Source organism: Gymnoscopelus braueri, assembly GCF_963280865.1.
Source record: "Gymnoscopelus braueri genome assembly, contig: SCAFFOLD_42, whole genome shotgun sequence".
NCBI lineage: Eukaryota > Metazoa > Chordata > Actinopteri > Myctophiformes > Myctophidae > Gymnoscopelus > Gymnoscopelus braueri.
The window spans coordinates 141,848-165,814 of NW_027660610.1; the positions used below are offsets into that span (position 1 = coordinate 141,848).

The following is a 23,967-nucleotide window of genomic DNA, read 5'->3' on the forward strand; positions in this document are numbered from 1 at the left end:
CTGCCCTTTCAGTGCTCTGTGCACGGCCTTGGTCTACTGTCATGATAAACATGATCTTTATTTATCATTATAAATAAGTAGTGATGTCTGAACCTCAGAAACATCATAACAGTCTACTGTCATGATGAAATTATCTTTATTTATCATTATAAATAAGTAGTGATGTCTGAACCTCAGTAACATCATAATTGTCATGATAAAATTGATCTTTATTTATCATCTTACTATCTTACTATCTTACTATCTTATCTTACTACTATATAATTGACAAAAGCTCCGAAAGTTCGTGCGGGATACGCAAGCACAGGATCACTCCATTTGCCCCGAAACTTGCCACAGACTGTTGATCAGAGCTATGGCTGTGTTTTAGGCATCTTACCCCACCTCCATCTGTGATCAGACTCTCGGCTTGATTGATTCTATTTGCCTATCAGACCCTCAGCCTGATCTGGCAGGTTGCCATAGCAACCAGATACAGGAAGTTTGACCTCCTTATCACAATTACGGCAAACTCAAAGAGTGGCGGTGTACTAGCAGACATACCTGACCCACAGAAGGAGCCACTCTGCGTCACTCTGCATCAATCCATGCTACATGGACCCTGTGGGACCACCAACCCTAACAGCCCCTGCATGGTCAATAACAGCTTCCCTAAAGACTTCTGTGACAACACTCGACTGCCTCATGATGGCCATGGTTACCCACAGTACAGGCGGTCTAGGTAGGGAGGTTGGGAGGTTGGGACTAGAGGTTAGGGCCGCAAAGCAAAGCGGGGAGGGAGGAGAGGAGAGGAGAGGAGAGGAGCGGAGAGGAGAGGAGAGGAGAGGAGAGTCCAGAGGGGCCGGACGTGTGTGCAGAGTGACTAGGCCAATGCTGTCTGGACCAACCTCGGATCGGGCCTAGTCTAGTTATAAATAAGTAGTGATGTCTGAACCTCAGTAACATCATAACAGTCTACTATCATGATAAAAATTATCTTTATTTATCATTATAAATAAGTAGTGATGTCTGAACCTCAGTAACTGTCTGTCATGATAAACATGTATGTTGTATGAAGGTGGATCAAGGACCCACTGCACACATTCAGCAAAGCCTTTCACATGGAATAATGTATATCTGACATGTTTATATAACTGTATGTTCAACTCCAGGCTGAATGCATTAGTGTTGCTTCACTATATTTTTACACCAGTTGTTTTGACTTATTGATAAACTTTGTACATGTTATCCGTGTGTCATGTCTACCTGAATGGATCAGAGCTCTAAACCAATCACAATCTCTACTGATAATATGTTGTCTTTATTGACAGATCCTGTATCCAATCATCTGACACTCTACACACTTCTTACAACACAAGAACACGGTAAGACTTTATGTGCTTGGAATGTAAAATATGGAATAAATGAACAACATGATTTATATTCATATTCATCCTGGGTTGTGTATCGTTTACATTATGAGTCATTTTAGGAGAGTTGAGTGATGTGTAAATATTAAAGATAAATATGGATCAGCATCTCAGCTTTAATCACATTGTTAAAAATCACTTCAATCAAAATGCTTTATTTGATTTATTCTAGTTCTGTCCAATACATATTGAGATATTTAGAACATAATTATCAACACCATCTCCTCCCATGTTGTATATGATGAGGAGAGGAGAGGAGAGTAGAGGAAGGGAGAGGAGAGGAGAGGAGAGGAGAGCAGAGCAGAGCTGGATGATTGATAAGAGTCAGTTATGTTTGTCAGTGAAGGAGTACTGCATGGGAGGGGCCATGTCACTCCAGCTGGTAGACAGTGGGATGTGGGGTTTTCAAACTCATATGCTGTAAAAGTATACTAATTTAAACAGCAGGCGTCATGGCTTGCCAGATCACAGGCACAGAACTGTGTTGCCACTCGACAAGGAACGCTACATTAGCAAATTAAACAAGAGTTTGATTGGAATATTATCCTTTACTGGACAGAGGATCCAACACAACACAATGGCCTGAGGTTATCTGATTTAATCGCCTAGCTGGTAAGAGACACTATTACATTTTCTATAGATATGATCAATTAAACTTGTTTATAGAACACGTTTTAGTGAATTCAAAGTACAGGAGACAGTATCGACGCCATATTAGAGTTGGGAAGTGCGCAGTTATCAACATGCAGGGATTTACACACAACACAAGCCAAACCCAAGCCTATCCTCGTTTCACACCTACAGAAAACACAGTTTAAAACATGGCAATGAATACGGAGCTAAAGCAGTGTGTAAATCCTGCTGCATGATATTAAATAGCACACTTCGCCAAGCAATAATGGCGTCTATACCTGCCGGTCACAAAACTCTGGTCTCTAAACTACTTTGAATTCACTATAAACATTATTGATGACTTAATGGCTGTTGGGTTTTGATATTATGGTCAGTTTAATTGATCATATCTTGTAATAGTGTCTCTACCAGGCGATTAAACACTGTGCATATGTAAACATGTTTTGTAACACGGAGGGAGATGGAGGGCAACCGGAACACTCGCCCAAAAACGCTTGCCCCCATTTTTTCCCCGCCGACCAGAGGTTCTTGTATTGTTGTATTCGTTTTACTGAGGATAAGGTTAGAAATAACTTTAGGGTTAGGCATAGTTTTACCGAGGTTCAGTTTAGGAATAAGGTTATGTTTTGGCATAGTTTTACCGAGGTTCAGTTTAGGAATAAGGTCATGTTTTGGCATAGTTTTACCGAGGTTCAGTTTAAGAATAAGGTTATGTTTTGGCATAGTTTTACCGAGGTTCAGTTTAAGAATAAGGTTATGTTTTGGCATAGTTTTACCGAGGTTCAGTTTAGGAATAAGGTCATGTTTTGGCATAGTTTACTGAGGTTCAGTTTAGGAATAAGGTTATGTTTTGGCATAGTTTACTGAGGTTCAGTTTAGGAATAAGGATATGTTTTGGCATAGTTTACTGAGGTTACGTTTCAGAATAAGGTTGGTTTTGGCATAGTTTACTGAGGTTACGTTTAGGAATACCAGGTGAATACAGCCGGAATAACCCCGGGGTGACTGTGTTTTGGGGCGACCGTTCTGGTATTCAGACGGAGCAGGAGATGGAGAGAGGGAAACAGATCTCTGATCTAAGTGGTGCTTCTGCTGAAACCTGACGCATGCATTAAGCTATAAGAATAATCTGAGTCTGATTATAAACCACTTGAGCCCCAGCTTCCATATTCTGGGGGGAACATAAACCAAAAATTGCCAATCTAGCACACAGTCACAACAACGTGTCGCGTTCACACACGTGAGCTCATAGATTGGCAATATGTGGTCTTTTTATTCTCATATACCCAAATAATAAGTCAACTTTCTGAGGGCGAGTGAACGATTGCGTTCCAGATGTCCTTTTGATGGGTTTGTTTTTGTCAATGTTTCTATCGTCCATAAAATCGCTCTGAAAGTGATCCAAACGATTGTGTACGATGTAACTTAATGTAACTCTATGAGGCAGATCATTCAGTTCTCCCCCACACTAAAACCGGATGTGACGTTTGTGGCCGTTCCTGTCTATCTCCACACACACACACACACACACACACACACACACACACACACACACACACACACACACACACACACACACGGTGTCATGTCAGACTAGAAGAATGTTCAGAATGTAGGAGCGGCTGAAACTTACTTAGTGACGCCGTTGTCACGCACAGATACAAATACACATTTACAAACTCACAACATGTCTGCTGTGAGGAGTTGAAAAGATAAGTGGGTGTGGGTAGGCCTCAGCCCTGGTGTCCAACGCCCATAGACAGTATTGTTATTATTATTACTATTATGTATAGTATTTTATTGTTGAGCTACACGTTTGAACCCACTGGATGCATCCTGTTTAAATAATGATGTCATTATGGTTTTATAATCCACGTTTCTGCCTCTATTCTCTCACCAGTACAATGAACCATTGTGTCATCAGCCTTATTTAAAGTACAGTAGGTCTATTAGAATAGAAACATTCCCTGGTACACTTACATAAGGCTATGGTTCTATCATGCATTCAGAGGTAGAGTTATGCCTGACTTACAGCTGATCTACAAGCTCACAACACGTGGCGGTGTGAGGACAGGAGGAGATCAGATCAAATAGTTGTGGTTTCATGAAGGTGAACAGGTTTTCTATGTTGATGACAAAGTCTTTGACCATGAGTAGGTGTGATGTAAGAGAAGATCAACTAACAATGGAAACAGATAAGTACATGATGACAGATTTATGAAGGTTTGACGGCATCTAAAGGAATGCAGTGTCACTAGTTTGATGCCAGGGCTCCTAACTTTGATCACAGATAACATCATAGAACACTAGACTGTGTTTGTCCTCTTCATCTTTTACTGTTTGGTCAGAAATAAGGAGATTTATTCTAGTTCTGTCCAATACATATTGAGATATTTTAAAAATAATTATCAACACAATCTCCACCCATGACGAGGAGTCAATCTCCACCCATGTTGTATATGGAGAGGGGAGGGGAGGGGAGGAGCAGAGCTTGATGATTGATAGGTGTCATTAGTCCATGAGCCAGAGCCCCAACATTGAGCAATGATTATCGAAAGAGTGGGCAAAACCATACCTATATTAAACTGTTCATAGGGTCAATACGAGTAAATAAATATATGATAACCTTTCCACAGGAGCAGCTTTTTCATAGTTATCACACATTTAGTTATTTTCCCCATACGTACATGACAGGTGAAAAAAATTACAACATTTAAAAAATAGTTATCATAATGAAACTTCCTGAGTTGATTACTTACATGAAGACAATAATTTATCGTATTACAAGTTTTCTGAAATTGTATATTTAAATATGCAAATTAGGCATTTAGTCCATGAGCCAGAGCCCCAAAATTGAGCCAGATATTGAATATTCCCTCATTAAAAACCTTTGACTCCAACATCTTAACAAAATGAAGTAAGAATGTTGACTCTGGCTTTGTCCAATGTTCCAATGTTGATTCTGGAAAGATATACAAATTCGGGCATATTTTCGTAATGCCTAATTTGCATATTTAAATATATTTCAGAAAACTTGTTTTCTGAAATTGTTTTACTTGTTATGCAAACTATGTCTGCATAGTTAATGCAGACATACTATTGTTTTAAAATGTGCAGCACATTGGAATAGACCCTATGACACAGTAGGAGTCCATTAGTATACATTTAGCAGGCTTGTCGAACTCATTTTGGGGTCTGGGCCGCATTGGTCAAAAAGTGACTTGAGGGCAGACTGGGCACGCAGACACAGAGACACGCATTTGCGCTCATGCACATTCAATTATACATCATTGTTTTTCAGTCTGTTGTCTCAGTCACTGCTATAACTCCGGTATATCACTTTAAAAAATGTTATTATGAAGATTATATATACATGAATTATGAATTAATTATTGCACGTCCCACTGGAAGGAGACCCCGGGGCAGACCAAGGACCAGATGGGGGGATTACATCTCCACACTGGCCTGGGAACGCCTCGGGATCTGTTGCCCCCGCGACCCGGCTCCGGATAAGCGGTTGAAGATGGATTGCTGGATTATAAAAAAATTATACATATTTTCAGTAAATAGCTACAGTACACAACATATTTTTTTTAGGCCTACTTTTAGCAATGCAACTCAGACAATGAACTCAGTTCAGTCTTTTTTGCGGTTTTAGTATAGAAAAAAATAACCCAACAGTAAAAGCTCAGGTCAAAACGACATCCTTTTTTTTTTTTTTTTACAAAAAAAGGATGTAGGCTACCTGACATCTCTTTGCTTTAACTAACCTGTCAACATCAGGGACCAGGTTCTGAGCAGTAGTAACTTTCATAATGTCATTTAGATGTCCATGTGTCAACTGTGAGCGCAGTTTGGATTTGTTGATGTTCATTTCTAGGGATGGAGCTTGTTATTTCTTATTGATAATGAGCACCTTATCGATCCTGCTTGTTGAGCCGAGCTTTTATCGAGCACACTATTGATCTTTTTCTATTAATTTGTGGAAAGACATGAGAGGACAAATTCTGAACAGAACCGGTATCTTTTTTTTATTGGCCAGTTGTGACTGTGTTTGTGGCTGACCACCATCTAAAATTAAATGAAGATGACTAAAGTAAAACATATGTTTGCCTATCATTAAGTATTAATACTACTACTATATTAGTAGTCATGATAAAAAAATGTTGTGATGACTGAACCTCAGTAACATAACAGTCAATACAGACAATATATGATAAAAATAATATTATAAAGTAGTGAGAGTGGGTAAAAAGCGTGTGAAATGGCAAGTGTGGCGTGAGGCGTGTGAAGAGGTTGTATTGCGTGACTGTTTGTAAATCTGTTGTATCTGTGCGTGTCCACATTTATAAAATAAAATACATTACAAGTGTTTCCATGGTTAGGATAAGGATAGGATAATTCCTTTTAACAGGACGTTCATGAAAGTCCTTGCGGGCTTGTTTTCAATGAGGGCCTGTGAGCAATTAGGGGTTAAGAGTCTTGCTCAGGGACACATTTCATTTCATCAACACATATGCTGGTGTGGCCTGGAATCGTACCTGGGGCAACCAGGGCCTCTGGCTCCCTAGGCGGGCTCACTAACCACTCAGCTATGGCCGCCCCTGATGCTTAGTGGAGAACCACCTTATTAGGAGCAGGATGTGATGTCACATCATGACATCACAACCACCGTTCTCTAGGAATCATTTCCTACATTAAATCAGAACCATTGCTCAACCCAAGACCAAGGGTTATGGTTAGAAGAACCAGAAGTGTGATACAGCCATCAAGCTACCAGCCCTTTAATAGGCTACGATAGCTACTAGCCCTTTAATAGGCTAGGATAGCTACCAGCCCTTTAATAGGCTACGATAGCTACCAGCCCTTTAATAGGCTACGATAGCTACCAGCCCTTTAATAGGCTAGGATAGCTACTAGCCCTTTAATAGGCTAGGATAGCTACCAGCCCTTTAATAGGCTAGGATAGCTACCAGCCCTTTAATAGGCTACGATAGCTTCCAGCCCTTTAATAGGCTACGATAGCTTCCAGCCCTTTAATAGGCTAGGATACCAGCCCTTTAATAGCCTACGATAGCAACCAGCCCTTTAATAGGCTAGGATAGCTACCGGCCCTTTAATAGGCTAGGATAGCTACCGGCCCTTTAATAGTCTACGATAGCTACCGGCCCTTTAATAGGCTAGGATAGCTACCGGCCCTTTAATAGGCTAGGATAGCTACCGGCCCTTTAATAGGCTAGGATAGCTACTAGCCCTTTAATAGGCTAGGATAGCTACCAGCCCTTTAATAGGCTAGGATAGCTACCAGCCCTTTAATAGGCTAGGATAGCTACCAGCCCTTTAATAGGCTACGATAGCTTCCAGCCCTTTAATAGGCTAGGATACCAGCCCTTTAATAGGCTACGATAGCTACCAGCCCTTTAATAGGCTAGGATAGCTACCAGCCCTTTAATAGGCTAGGATAGCTACCAGCCCTTTAATAGGCTAGGATAGCTACCAGCCCTTTAATAGGCTACGATAGCTTCCAGCCCTTTAATAGGCTAGGATACCAGCCCTTTAATAGGCTACGATAGCTACCAGCCCTTTAATAGGCTACGATAGCTACCAGCCCTTTAATAGGCTACGATAGCTACCAGCTCTTTAATAGGCTATGATAGCTACCAGCCCTTTAATAGGCTACGATAGCTACCAGCCCTTTAATAGGCTATGATAGCTACCAGCCCTTTAATAGGCTATGATAGCTACCAACCCTTTAATAGGCTATGATAGCTACCAGCCCTTTAATAGGCTATGATAGCTACCAGCCCTTTAATAGGCTATGATAGCTACCAGCCCTTTAATAGGCTATGATAGCTACCAGCCCTTTAATAGGCTATGATAGCTACCAGCCCTTTAATAGGCTATGATAGCTACCAACCCTTTAATAGGCTATGATAGCTACCGGCCCTTTAATAGGCTATGATAGCTACCAACACTTTAATAGGCTACGATAGCCCGCTCACTAAAGAAAGGGCTTCCTCATCTCATCATCCACACCATCTGAGGATCTAGAGTGATCTCTCTCTCTCTATTTTAATGTATACAGTATAGGTTTAAAATGCTCATAATGGCCTAGTGACCTAGTTGCTTCTTTTGGTCATGTTTTCCTAGACCTGGTTGCATATATCTCTCACAGAATCTGGCAACACAGCCAGAAACTATACATGCCTCTGTTTAGACCCTCAATAACATTATACAGTGTCACACATTTTGGCTCCCATGCGCGTCAATGGCGTCTGCCCGGCCCGCTAGGCTGACTGTAGAGAAGCTGCTTCCTGTCATCACAGACAACAGGAAGTGAGCTTAGTTTCAACACACTGAGCAGACATGTTGCCTGGCAACAGCTAGGGCGGGACATGTCACACATATTGACTGGCGTTTACAGTAGCCAATGGGACGAGGTTATCAGTCTAATCCCCATATCTGTCTGTCTGTCTGTCTGTCTGTCTGTCTGTCTGTCTGCATGGCGACCGGCTTTTTGGTGTGTAGTTGAAGCGCAAGGGGGCGGGGGTGGGGGGGCGGGTGGGGAGAGAGTCAGCGCACTGAAGTCAAGGCACAGACTTCTGTGTTGTTGACAGACAACAGATGCACGCTTATGAGAAACAACACAAATAAAACCTGGTGAAACAGTTGCGTGCATTAGCGCAAGATGAGGATAAAGGAAACATTCACTCTAAATGTCCAGTAATTCACAACTACTACCACTACTTTTGTATTTGAAACTTTACATTTCTCTAAATATTATAAACTTTCAGGACAGCCTAATACAAATACAATTTATGAAAAGGCTACTATAGGCTACAGTGAAGTCGGACTGAATGATGACTGTAACGTTTTTTTTCTTTTTTTACTCTCTTGGTGATTATCTGGCACAGTAGTTGTCTTCAAGTTGTTATCAAACTGGATATTTAGACTGAATGTTTCCTTTATCCTCATATTAATGCACGCAACTGTTTCAAATGTGTTCTATTTGTGTACATGTGTTCCATGTGTACATGTGTTCTATTTGTTACACTCTCAGAGTTACAGACCTGTAAGGGTCCATTTGGTTCAGATCAGATACTACATCAGTGAAGGTGTGTGTCTGCCCACAGACAGACAGACAGACAGACAGACAGACAGACAGTATATTATTATAAGAGAACTTAACAGTTAATACAAGCAACAGTTACAACTTATCTAAACTATTTCTCTTTCAAACATGTTTAGGATCATTTTAACGTCGACTCAGGCTTCTGTGTTTCACAGTTTATAAGTTGCTTGATTCAATATTTACATATTTGATATTCATTTTATCAGACACGCCCCTTCCTATACAAACCCATTGTAACTTCAAACTCCATTTTAATCATGTTATATTCATTAAAACACACATCTCTGCTTCTGGTTACTGATATTGTCCTTCTAATGAATGTTAGACTCATTAAAACACACGTCTCTGCTTCTAGTGACTGATATTGTCCTTCTAATGAATGTTAGACTCATTAAAACACACGTCGCTGCTTCTAGTGACTGATATTGTCCTTCTAATGAATGTTAGACTCATTACAACACGTCTCTGCTTCTAGTGACTGATATTGTCCTTCTAATGAATGTTAGACTCATTAAAACACACTTCTCTGCTTCTAGTGACTGATATTGTTCTTCTAATGAATGTTAGACTCATTAAAACACACGTCTCTGCTTCTAGTTACTGATATTGTCCTTCTAATGAATGTTAGACTCATGAAAACACACGTCTCTGCTTCTAGTGACTGATATTGTTCTTCTAATGAATGTTAGACTCATTAAAACACACGTCTCTGCTATAGTGACTGATATTGTTCTTCTAATATGTGAGGGGGCTGTGTTTTCTCAAACAAGCTTCTCTCAGTCTTCACTCATCCTACTATACTGCAACACAAATATTATTATTATTATTATTATTATCATTACTATTATTGAAGAAATGCTAAACAATCTTCATAGTCTTAACCAGTGTTGCCAAGTCTGCTTAAATAGTGAGACTTTTGTCTTGTTTTTTTCCAGAGTTCTGGGGAAAATACTGAGACACTGTGGCTTTGGGGAGGAGTGTCAATCATATTGACTGACAGTTCAAGTAAGTGTGTAATGTTATAATACATAACCAAAACATACATTATTATAGACCTACATAGTCATTATAATGATATATGCATCTAATATTTTTATTATGAATATATGGCCATATTTTGGGCTTGTTTTGTGTAGTTCTTTGACTAGTGCTATTTGTACAAGTGAGGACAGAGCAATAACACTACTAACGCATCATGAAAACTTTATACATGTGCAATATAAGATATTAATATTATCCATATTATCCAGCAATATGAAAACATTAGTGCACCTTGACCAAATGAAAACACAATTATGTTATTATATGAATAGCATTAACCACATGAACCCCGGCATATGGGGGAACATAAGCTAAAAATAGCCGATCTACAAGCTCACAACGCGTAGCAGCACGAAGCGTTGTGAGCTTGTAGATCGGCTATTTTTGGTAAAAAAAGATTTGGGGTTGAGCGTCCAAGAAATGTAAGTCTATTTTCACTGAGAATAGAGGGTTTAAGTAGGCTACATAATAATAAAATAATAACTTTATTTATATAGCACTTTTCAAAACATGAGTTACAAAGTGCTGAACAGCAGTATGTTCGAGCATAAAATATATAAGTAAGGTAAAATAAAACATTTAAAAAAATCATTTATCATTTAAGTTAATTCTGACAAGCAATAAAGAAAACACATTTAAACAAACTAAAACAAGACCAAAATAACGTTGGTCTTGTTGGCCACATCAACAAACAGTAATTTAATGTATTATTCTGCTATTCTTAATTGTGTTCACATAAGATATTCAGATGAGATAAACTAAACAGTGCAAAGTATTCAGGCCATTCACCACAAATAAATAAGGACGTTTACATTTATGCATGTGTTGTGTTTGTTCTGGCTGCAAGAAAACTACAAGCTCTGTCCTATTGGTTGGTGTCTATCACTGCTGGATGATAGTTTACCACAGTGTAGAGAACACAGGACACAGGTTAATAAGTTAACATTAACATTAAAATATACGTTTGCTGGAAGTTATTATTAATAACTTCCATGACTTATTATGAAGGAGTCTCTGCTTAACATACAATGCTCCATTATATGGTCTTAGGTCGCCATCTAGCGGCAAAACATTTGAATTCATATGAATCTGTCATTCATAATTATTGATGTAATGTAGCCTAACTTAAACCCTCTATTCTCAGTAAAAACTGACCTGCATTTCTTGGACGCTTTTTTCTGTCAACACCAAATCTCTGTGCCAAAAATAGTCGATCTACAAGCTCACAATGCGTCGCAGCGTGACACGTTGTGAGCTTGTAAATCGGCTATGTTTGGCCTATATTCCCCCCATGCTGGGGTTCATGTGGTTAACAATGTAACAATGTAATGGTGTTTTCATTTCGTCAAGGTGCACTAATGTTTTCATATTGCTGGATAATATTGCACATGTATAATGTTTTCATGATGAGTTAGTAGTGTTATTCCTCTGTTCTCACTTGTACAAATAGCACTAGTCAAAGAACTACACTTCCGAAAAACATTACTGCCCACCAGCTGCTCAAAGCCCCATTTATAAACACCTTATTAACTGAGAACAACAATATCTGTCAATTGCACAATAATCATGTATACAAGCTATTCAAAATGGACAAAATCATGATTTATTTAATACATAGGCTAAATGTGGAAAATGTTTAAAAATATATGAAGACAAATGGATTTTGTTTTGAAAAAAATAATATATATATATATATATATTTTTTATATATATATTTTTTTTAATTGTCTAATCAAGCAACAATTTCGCGGACCCCCTGCAGTAGGCTACCTCGCGGACCCCCTAGGGGTCGCGGACCCTTGTTGAAGACCTGCACTAGGCTATTATATGAGCACTTTAAACCTTTATACTGTATACATTAAAAATAGCCGATCTACAAGCGACGTTGTGAGCTTGTAGATCTGCTATTTAAAAAAAAAGTAAAGTAAAATGTGAAATATTTGAGGATTTTGGAAACACTAACAACACAAATCTGGTACGGGGCTCCCTGGCACAAAACATTTTCAGATGGGGGTTAGGGACAATTATGCATATTAATTTGAAGGTCAATGACATAAAAATGATTGGTGCGACGAATCTGCCGGCTGGAATTGCGTGATAGCGAAAATGACGTAGATGACCCTACCTTCTTTCTATATACCTAATTGTCTCCACCAGGCCGAAAGGCGAGAGAGTATGTTTTTGCACCCTGTCCGTCCGTCCTTCCATGTGCGTGTGTCATTCTGTCTGTGGACCGTTGGCACTGTTGGCTTGATGGCAGTGAAACTGTGCACACACACTCCCTGGATGCCAGAGCAGAACCTCTAACCCACATTTTTCACATGGGCCTGTCCACCAGGAGGCCGCTTTTTGCAACAATTTTTTTTTACAGTACTCCTACAGGATTTGTCCAAAAATCCCGCAAATCGGTACACAGTTTCTTTCAGATTTTTCATATTCCATCCTGATTGGCTAAGAATGTTTTTAAAGTTTGCAGGATTGCTCCGTTTTTAACAAAATGCCTCAAACACAGCATGCAATTTCTGTGAAATTTAGCACGCATATTCCCACTAGGCCGAGGAAAAAATTTGGCATTTTTTTAATCAGCCTCATGGTGGCGCTATAGCAGGCTGATTTGTGTTTTTACCTATAACTGCATCGATCTGTGTAAAACTTTGTGGGCCCTATTTTTTCGCCAATGCCTTATAACCACCAACTTCTTTGCCATTTGTAACTATTTAAAAAAAAACATTTTCAAATAGTTCAACTAGCCGATCTACATCGACACGTTGTGAACTTGTAGATCGGCTATTTAACTATTTGAAAACGTTTTTCAAGTGGAGTTCAAGAGGAGTGGCCAGTTTTGAACAAAATGCAACAAATCATGAACGCAGCATCCGATTGCGGTGAAACTTTGCACGCATATTCGCACTATGTTGAGGAACAATGCTACCATTATAGCGCCACCAGGAGGCCGATTTTAGCAAAACTTCTTTTTTTATATATATTACTCATATAAATTGTGTCCAAACATCATGCAAATCGGTACACATTGGCCCTCATTTATCAACGTGGTGTAGACCAAATAATGGGCGTACGGCAAGATCACCGCAACTTTCGGCATTTATCAATCTATTGTGACGTTGACTTCAGTGTACGGCCCGCTCAGATCTCACGTCAGGTCTGAGGGCTCACTACGTGTGATCTACAAGCTCACTACGCGTCGCATTGCAACGCGTTGTGAGCTTGTAGATCTGCTATTTTCAAAATATACGAGCGCTTATGCAGAGCATTTTGGGGACTGGCACGGCCCGCCGCTGTTATCTTTTCATGGACAGTGAGGTCTCCATACTTACAGTAGCGTCTCCTATGGAGTTATGTACAACCTGGGCATAAGAACCCGACGCTCCAAACCTGTGTCCAGCGCAGGTGATTCTTCACGCTGTGGATTTATTTGGGCCACCGGGAGATCGGACATTTAACCTTCCTAACACACACCAGCCTTCATGCATTCATTTTTATGCATTCATTCATCACTCCATAAACGTTCAGATTATGAGTGCCTCTCCAGGCTATCTCTCATTAACGTGGCGACACTGGACTGACTGCAGCCCGAGTCTCACAGGGAATACATGACTGTTTTATTTTAGTGTAACTCGAACGCGCACTGCTCGGTATGGGTTAAATACATTAATGTACAAACGTATTCCATTCATGGCGATGTGATTGGTGTCATTCATGTAGGCTACTTGACAAAGATTTGACCGTTACAGGATACAGACACACTGTAAATGTGTATTTGTATCCGTGCGTGACAACGGCGTCACTAAGTAGGTTTGAGTCGCTCCTGTGTGTGTGTGTGTGTGTGTGTGCGCGTTTGACTTGACAGGCAGCGAGGCAGGCGGGGAAAACTCTTTCTTATTGGTTTTCCAGGCGTTGTCTGGTCGTATTCTGGTTCTTCATGTCTTAAAATCGAGGCGTCTCAACAACAGAGAGAGGGCGTGTTATTTAAATGCCGGTCGGTTTCAGCCGTGGCATTTATCAAAGCTCCGACCAAATGTATGCTAGGATTGGCTGTATAGGAGGATCCTTTGATAAATCTCACTTGGACGTTGGCGTACAGGGCAATTCTATAGCGAAAAATAAGCTGTTTTTTACACTCCATTGATACATCAGGGCCCTTATCTCTATAGTCAAGTGATCAAGACAGTTCCGTCCGATTTTTCATATTCCATCCTGATTGGTGAATTCCGAACATTGCTGGCCCACAATAACCTACCTGACCTGCCGGAGACCTGTGCTCCGAGAAGCACTTTTTATAGTTATGTCATGTATTTTTCTCTCTCTGAGTGTGTGTAACATTGAATTGAATAATACGTGTATTATTCCACTCAGAGTTAAAGTAACTGATATGATTTTGTCATACAGGTTGTTTACCTGCTGTTTCTCCAGTCCAACTCATTAATACAACACACAATGGCCGACCAGACACCTTCACCTTCAGCTTCAGCCTCAGCTTCACCTTCACCTTCAGCTTCACCTTCAGCTCCACACATCCAGGTAGGCTACATGCTTTATATTGTTAATTTCTATTCTTTATTCACAGCTTTAACATAATCGTATAATTATAGCTGTGTGGATTTGAGTGAAGTGGTTTCAAAGCTTAAAAGTTTCCATAAATGGTGTATAGTAAATTATTATTAATAATAATAATAATAATAATAATAATAATAATAATAATAAAACAAAATAATTACAATGTCACCATAGGTCACAGAGAGATTAAATTATTTCAGCACATCCAGTGATGTGTGACAAACGTGCCTCATTTCACTCTGTCACTCTATAATAAATTAACTCAATGAAATATATACAATATATTTGTCAAAGGGCTTAATCGTTCATGTCAATAACAGAGCCTTTGCATCATTGTCTTCGCCAGGCCGAAAGGCACCCTGTCCGTCCGTCCTTCCATGTGTGAGTGTGTGCGTGTGTCATTCTGTCTGTGTACAGCTAATATCCGGGACCGTTGGCTTGATCGCAGTGAAACTGGACGCACGCACTCCCTGGATGCCAATTCAGAACCTCAGTCCCAAATTTCTCACATGGTCCTGTTATAGGGCCACCAGGAGGCCAATTTGTGCTAAACCATTTCTTTTTTTTACAGTACTCCAACAGATTTTGTCCAAAAATCCCACAAATCGGTACATAGTATCTCTATAGTCATTCAACTAAACAGGTCTTTCAGATTTTTCATATTCCATCCTGATAGGCTAAGATTGGCTTCCAAAGTTTGCAGGAGTGCTCCGTTTTGAACAAATTGCCTCAAATCATGAACCCTGTGTCCGATTGCAGTGGCATGCACATTCCCACTACGTTGAAGAACAAATTCCACCCTTTCAAAATTGCCCTGCCCTGTATATAACATTGTTTCTAATTATGCATAACAACGTATTTCATTTTTCATTTCATTTTATTTATTTCAATTATGGTTTACATGATCACATTAATTATTTTTTCTTTATTCCGTCCGATTTGTCATATTTCGAGGGACAGCGAGTGCATTTTCCGGCAGCGGCGGCTGCCGCAGCAGCTCCGCGGAGCTGCCGGCGGCGCCAGCTTTGGGAGTGTGCTGCGTAACGCAGTCAGTGGGGCAAACGCAGTCCCCACCAATATTATTTACGATTCTGTGCCTATCGGTACATAACTCGGACGGCGCTTAGTCGACTAGTAGACCATCGGCCGGTCATCGCGGGCACTCGCGCCTGGAGGCGCTCGGGCGCGACTCCTTGGCCAAAAGGTCTACTGAGTCGGCGCGCCTCCGTCATGGTCCAAAACTGCTGCCGCTCCTCCACCGGCAGTTCCGCGGCAGTTCCGCTGCACCGCCGGCAGGCTGCCGCTCCTCCACCGGCAGTTCCGCGGCAGTTCCGCTGCACCGCCGGCAGTCACTGCCGCCAGCTGCCGCTCCTCCACCGACAGTTGCCGGCAGTCACTGCCGGCAGTTCCGCGGCAGTTCCGCTGCCGTAAAATGCACTCGCTCCTTCTGCATATTTCATCCTGATTGGTGAATTCCGAACAATGCTGGCCCACAATAACCTACCTGACCTGGTGGAGACCTGTGCTCCGAGGAGCACTTTTTCTAGTTATGATTTAATTAATTAAAATGTAATTAAATCATGTATTTGTGTTATTAAATGTATTTATTTTGTCAAAGGGCTTAGTCGTTCATGTCAATAACAGAGCCCTAAAAGTCCTACTGAAAAACTGAATGAAGAGCAAATATTATACTTACACCATACTTTATTACAATTATTTGAAAACTTTAGTTACTAGTTACGTACTTTGTAGATTTGTACACATTGTGAGCTTGTAGATCTGCTATTTTCCAAAACATTGTCATACAAACTCGTGAAAGGGGACATTCTTCATATTTACTTTTATTACTTTAGTATATATGTTGCCAATACTTTTACTCAAGTAAACTTTGAATTCTGGACTTTTACTTGTAACAGAGTAGTTCTACATTGTGGCATTGATGATTTTACTGAAGTAATAAATGTGAGTAGTTCTTCCACCATTGAATAATTATGACCAGAAGCTTAATATGACATACAGTAGTTGGGGGGTATTTGAGAGATACATGACCTCACTTTAGCAAGGTACTGGTGCCTACACTTTAAACAAGGCTCAAAGAAATGTTATATTGATAAGAAACATGTAGTTATTACTACAGTATAAGTATTACTACAGTACATCTAACAGTGGACATAAAAGGTGGTGGGTTTCTGGTTGAAAAGCACTACTGTAGCCAATATCATATTGATTGATTGATTGATTGAATACTTTATTAACAGTTTCAGTTTACAAAAAAAGCACAGAAAGTACAGTTCTATACAAAGGAATGCTAAAAGGATTTAACCCTAGAAAGCACTATGGCTCGTTTCCATTGGGTCCTGTGTATTCAATTCATCAATACAATACATTATGTTGTCTAATAGCACTCACTCAGTCATTATATGATTAAAATAACATGAATTGGTACAACAGGATGCTGATGATGGCTCCACTTCAGAAAAAAGTGATGCAGAAAAAGGTGAGTGTTTTTCTGTTCTTGTTACAATTCAATGCTTAAGGTAATAAGTAAGTTGTTAGCTGGTGCTACATTTTGTTTGCCTAGGTGTACATCCTCAATATCATATTGTAAAACTATAAATGTACCAGTCGTTACATTACTATTTATGTGGGGATGTACAGATGAGAGCTTTATTTATCATTCATATAATGATGACATTATTTTCTGTGACATATTTATCTCAACCACTCTCTTTTTTCCTCTTTGCAAGCAGCACATTTTGTGATGCAGAAAAGGGCAAAGTTGATTCAAGATGCCTCCACAGTCATGGCTATAGTAGACAGTCTAGGAACCATGATCCATCGTGAGAAGTATCAAAGTATTCAAGCTGAGAAGACGCCTATCGACCAAATGAGGATGCTGTATACAACGGTGATAGATCCAGGTGCAACAGTCATCAGAGCAGCATTTTATGATGCCCTCAAACAACACCAACCCGACCTGTTGAAGAGCGTTGGTAAGACCAGATTGTATTAAATAGGTATCTCTTTATTTTAAAAGAAAAATGGCCGGCACGCACAACAACCCTAATATAATGTATAGCAGCAGTGCCATAGAGTGAATGTATGTCACAGCCCAATCAAAAATGTTGCCATGGCATGTTTCTGCAAACCATGGATGCATTTCATCTAGATGTGGTGTGACAAGGTGTGCTGTCAGCAGCAGGTTTGTCACCCAGGCACGTACGCCAAGACCGTTAAACAAGCTGGTGTGAGTCCTAACGCAACTTTGGAATGATCCATTGACCCTGTAAAATGGACGGATGTGAATCCTGTCCAAAAAACATACCTCCCGTCCACTCCCATTATAGGATCTTGAGAAAAAGCTCCATCTTTTACTGTGGTGAAAACGAGACATTTTCGACGGGCGATCACTCTGCAATGGCGGATCGCGTTAGAAATGTTATTGTTCCAGTACTTAGACGGGACCCTTGACCATCACGCACGCACCCTTTGTTTACATCCGGGTCCTCGTGGAGCCGTCTACAGCTCTAAACTGCTCAGCGTAAACGGTAAGAGCGCTGGCATTAGATGTACCCTGTTTTAAAAAACCTCTCGCACTAAATGTGTTAACACATGATTGGCTGGGTCTAATCAAGACACAGGTGAACATTTTCAAACAGACAGGTGAGACAAGACAGGTAGAGGCAACAGAGGAACAGAAGACACACTACGATATCACTACAAAATAAAAGGATCACAGCAGTAAACAAAAACGAATTTCACCCATTGTTTTACGCCTGCAAACCTGTGATGAGGCAATCCTACTATAATTCTACAAGCTCTGTAGTGGTTTAGTGGTGTAGTGGTGTAGTGGCAAAATTGGTTCTGCCCGGTTCTCCTCAGTGGCTGGAGCAGTTGATCTGAATTTGCACACAGCCATTGACCATTACCATGTGCACGGAACAGCGAAGCCCGTTTTTCGATTTCACCAAATCTCAGCTGTTTATTAGCGTTTTTGTGTAAAAGAATGTCGCCATGGTTACGGTTGCCCAGCTGTGGGATGGCCCCGTGAGCTATGGGACGAACTGCCTCCCGGTTTGCCAGATCATGTGTGCATATCCCCCCACGGGTATGGACTAGTCCTCCTATAATTTGACAAACCTCTGTAGTGGTGAGGCCTAAATTGGCTGGAACACTTGATCTGAATTTGCACACAGCCATTGACCATTACCATGCCCACGGAACTGCGAAGCCCGTTTTTCGATATCACCAAATCTCAACTGTTTATTAGCGTTTTTGTGTAAAACAATGTCAGGGGCGGCCATAGCTGAGTGGTTAGTGAGCCCGCCTAGGGAGCCAGAGGCCTTGGTTGCCCCAGGTACGATTCCAGGCCAGGCCAGCAAATGTGTTGATGAAATGAAATTTGTCCCTGAGCAAGACTCTTAACCCCTAATTGCTCACAGGCCCTCATTGGAAACAAGACCGTAAGGACTTTCATGAACGGACCTGTTAAAGGAATTATCCTTATATACGGGGCTGCCCAGCTATGGGACGAACTGCCTCCCGGGTTGCCAGATCATGTGCGCATATCCCCCCACGGATAGGTCGACCGGGTATGGACTAGTATAGCTAATTCTGATTCTAAACCCTGTCACTACAAAATAACAAAAGATACAAGTTGTAGTGACTAAGTCCTATACTTTAGCACTACGTGGTTGGCGATGGCTGGGAATTAAGTTTAGACCTGTGTTCAATGACTGTTTAGACTGATGTCCAAAAACATAACATAACAACAAAATGATTTATTCTCTGTAGTTGTCTGTCACTTCAGCATACAAACATGTAACAATCGGCCTTTACTTTGAAAGGAAAACTATTAACTAAAGGAAGAACAAAGGGATCGGCAGGTTTTTAACTTAAATACTTTATAAAATAAAGCCACAAAAATAACAATTGACAAAGCGAAATGGTAAATAATAATACACCTCTTGGTTTTAACTACTGTCCCTGTCTCTTTCCCTAAGAAATAAACAAACAAATCGTCAATCCACAATAATTTCACTTATCCCCTCCCCACCCAAACAATTCCCAATGTCCTTCGGAACCCCTCAGATCACAATCTCATTCAAACATGACCAACAAAACCTACTCGGACGTAACGGTGAACGTCACCGCAGACAGACGCTTCAAACAATAACAACAGTTCACGTGTTAGTGTCTAAACACACTGGTAAACAGGCTGGTTTGTTCTTCCCTCCCCCCCGTGCCACACCCCCTACTTGTAAAGTCGGGTGGCACCAATGTTCCAATTACCCACAGCACCCAGACCCATTACCCCTCACGTGAATAGGAAATGTCCATATATCTCATAGTTTCCAACATGTTACATATCAATCAGATACAATAACATGCATAAGTAAATCAGATGTCACATATCAATCAGATATAATAACATCCATAGATCAAGAAGATAAAAATAATAAATAATGTGCATTTGTCACAAACATGATGCAAGATAAACAGTCAAACGCACGGGATACAGACAACCAGCCCTCACGAAACACAGTCAAACAGCTATTTGCCTCTCCCACTCAGCAAGACAGCAACACCTGCGCTTGATTAGGGACCTTGTTAAATACCCTGGCAACGTTGGCCTTGACCATGTCCTGCAATGATGTCACCAAAAGAAGAAAACCAACAGAAAAGATATGGCTCATGGTCATAACAATAAAACATGCTGGTGTTTAGACCGCTAACTTTAGTCAACAGTCAGTATTAGACAGACATGTTATTCCATAATTCATACCATTTTACTTTGTTTAATTTGGATAGTATTACTTAAAAGTAATAATACAATACATATTGCACAGCCCTGGACAGCCCTGGACAGTGACATTAGTTTTAATATGGTCATTATTATTATTATTATTTTTTTAAATTTTCACCCGGTGCAAATTTCCTAAGTGATCCTGGGCGCTACACCAGCCCTACACCAGCACTACACCAGTCCCCCACAGTAGGGAGGCCAGGGCCGAGCTCATGCTTCCTTCAGGCATGAGAGCCAACTGACCTTCTTGTCACCTGACAGGGGGGAGTTTCCCTGGTTGGACGTAGCGCGTGGAAGGAACACGTTATTCCAACCAGTTCCTTTCCCCTCCATCAGGCGCCCCAGCTGTCATGGGGGAGGCAGTATAGCGAGGATTACTACATGTTTTTGTGAGGGTATTAACTACCCTAGGAGACACGGGGAGAACATGCAAACTCCACAAAGAGTAGGCCCTTTCGCCAACTAATATGGTCATTATTAATCAAATGGAAACCTGTTCCAAAGTTCAGCAGCTACAGTAGCAGACACATGGTCCCCTTTTAAATTAAGAAATACCAAGACCTCTTATGTAAGGACTTTACCATAACATTACATATGTCCTCTGTTCTTTGGCCATTTAGAAACTCTTCCTCCTCAACAACAACTCAAGATGAATCTGAAGACAAAGTCTCAGCGTTTCTTCGGGTGGAAACTAAACGAGGAAGAAGGAAGCTCAACACCTCTGAAAGAGATCTTCACAGAGATCTACATCACAACGGGAGGGAGTGGACAGGGCAATATTGAACATGAGGTCAGACAGATTGAAGCAGTGTCCAGGAAATCAGCCACACAAGAAACGTCAATCAAATATGAAGACATCTTTAAAGCTTTACCTCCAGAAAATGAACCAATCAGAACAGTGATGACAAAGGGAGTGGCTGGCATTGGGAAATCAGTCCTCGTTCAGAAGTGTTCTTTGGACTGGGCAGAAGGCAGAGCCAACCAGAGTACTCACTTCATGTTTCCATTCACGTTCCGTGAGCTAAATTCTATGAAGAAGGAGTACAGCTTGGAGCAATTTATTCATGGGTGTTTTGTTGAAACCGAGGGCGTACCAATCTGCAACTTCAATAATCCCAATACTGTGTTCATCTTTGATGGATTAGATGAGTGTAGGCCTCCTCTAGACTTTGACAACAGTGAGATCATAACTGTCACAACGCCAACCACGGTGCCTCTGCTGGTCACAAACCTCATCACGGGCAAGCTGCTTCCTTTTGCTCGCATCTGGATAACCACACGACCTGCAGCAGCCAATCAGATCCCCTCTAAACATGTTGACAGGGTGACAGAGGTGAGAGGATTCACTGACCCCCAGAAGGAGGAGTTCTTCATCAACAGATTCCGTGATGACAAGAAGCAGGCCACAACAATCATCTCACACATCCAGACATCACGAAGCCTCCACATCATGTGTCACATCCCAGTCTTCTGTTGGATCATTGCTGCAGTTTTGGAGAACATGTTGACAGAACATGAGAATGTAGCACTTCCAAAGACCCTGGCTGCGATGTTCATCCACTTCATACTGGTTCATTCCAAACATAAGACGGCTAAGTACCATAACAAAGCTCAGGCACATTCTGACTTGAATCCAGGTCAGGCCATTCTGTCTTTGGGAAAACTGGCCTTTGATCAACTGGAGAAAGGCAACCTTATCTTCTATGAAAAAGACCTGACAGAGTGTGGCATTGATATTGAAGATGCAGCAGTGTACTCAGGAGTGTTCACACAGTTCTTTAAAGAGGAGCATGGGTTGCACACGGACAAGGTGTTCTGCTTTGTCCATCTGAGTGTTCAGGAGTTTCTGGCTGCTCTTTATGTATTTCACTCATTCATCAACACTGGTGTCAACCTACTGCCACATTCCTTTCGGTGGTCTAAGCTCTTTACAAAGAAGGAAACTCGCTTCTACCAGAGTGCCGTAAACAACGCCTTACAGAGTCCAAATGGACACATGGACTTGTTCCTCCGTTTTCTGCTGGGCCTCTCACTGGAGACCAACCAGACGCTGTTAGACAGACTGCTTCCTAGTTTGAAGACACGAAACATGTCGCAGACCAATCAGAAGACAATTGAGTACATCAAGAAGAAGATCCGGGAGAATCCATCTCAAGAGAGAATCATCAACCTGTTCCACTGTCTGAATGAGCTGAATGATCATTCTTTAGTTGAGGAGATCCAACAGTACCTGAACTCAGGAAGTCTCTCCACAGACCGACTCTCTCCTGCTCAGTGGTCAGCTCTGGTCTTCATTTTGCTGTCATCAGGAAAGGAGCTGGAAGTGTTTGACCTGAAGACATACTCTGCTTCAGAGGAGGCTCTCCTGAGGCTGCTGCCAGTGGTCAAAGCCTCAAACAGAGCTCTGTAGGTGAACTGATAACTGGATACATGTTATATATTATGTCATCTTATTTTATAGTCAAGGAAATACAAACGTTTATTATAATCACGATTGTTTCTTCAGGCTGAGCGGCTGTAACCTCACAGAGAGATGTTGTGAGCAGTTATCATCAGTTCTCATCTCCAGCTCGTCTAATGTGACAGAACTGGATCTAAGCAATAATGACCTGCTGGATTCCGGAGTAGAGAAGCTCTCTATTGGACTGGGGAGTCCACACTGTAAACTGAAGACGCTCAGGTCAGTATTTCTGAACCTTTTAAACAGAACATTTATACCATGGCTTAAATACACATGGAGTTTACCTGATTAATGTATTCATATTTTATTAGGAGGAGACATACTGTGGAATGCAAATATCAGAGGAAATACAAATCCCTTAAATCTTTTATTAAACTTTAGAGGTCTTTTCAGGTTATCAAAACATTAGAACATGAATTAACACAATCACTGCACGGTATTCATTAATTAATTCATCCAAAACTGCCAGCGTTTTTTACCTTATTTTGACTTGATCCACAGAGAGCCACGATGTGCACACGGATGTAAACAAAGGCTCTCTGGGAAGGGTCTCGTCTATCCACCGGAACAAAAACATAATGTTCATTTTGACCGTCTATTCTGTTGTTATCGGCAGTTGAATATGGATTGTTTTCACCAAAAAAAGAAATCCGAGCTATATGTGTTTTGTAGATCTCATAACATATAACACATCTTTTTTAGATGACGTCACATCCGTCCATTCGTTCTCTTGCAGTCAAGGGATCATCCATAGGTTAGATCTACGTCAATGACTGTACATGTGTTAAACTAGAGAATAACACCTTTTATGTCTCGCCCCCCCCCCCCCCCCCCCCCCGAATGGTGGGGTGAGTTTGTGTTATATGGGACATAAAAGTATATTCTTTTTAATAATGTCACCAAAATCAGT

General features: G+C 41.0%; 1 protein-coding gene across 1 annotated transcript in view; it reads left to right on the forward strand.

Annotated features, from left to right (window-relative positions):
- The window catches only part of LOC308081375 (NLR family CARD domain-containing protein 3-like), a 189,015-nt gene that overhangs the window by 140,880 nt on the left and 24,168 nt on the right, over nt 1-23,967 (forward strand). Inside the window, exons 6-9 of the mRNA XM_080457751.1 lie at nt 17,242-17,287; nt 17,541-17,783; nt 21,217-23,002; nt 23,103-23,276. Of these exons, the coding sequence (XP_080313877.1) occupies nt 17,242-17,287; nt 17,541-17,783; nt 21,217-23,002; nt 23,103-23,276 (2,249 nt within the window). The remainder of the gene's footprint in view (nt 1-17,241; nt 17,288-17,540; nt 17,784-21,216; nt 23,003-23,102; nt 23,277-23,967) is intronic.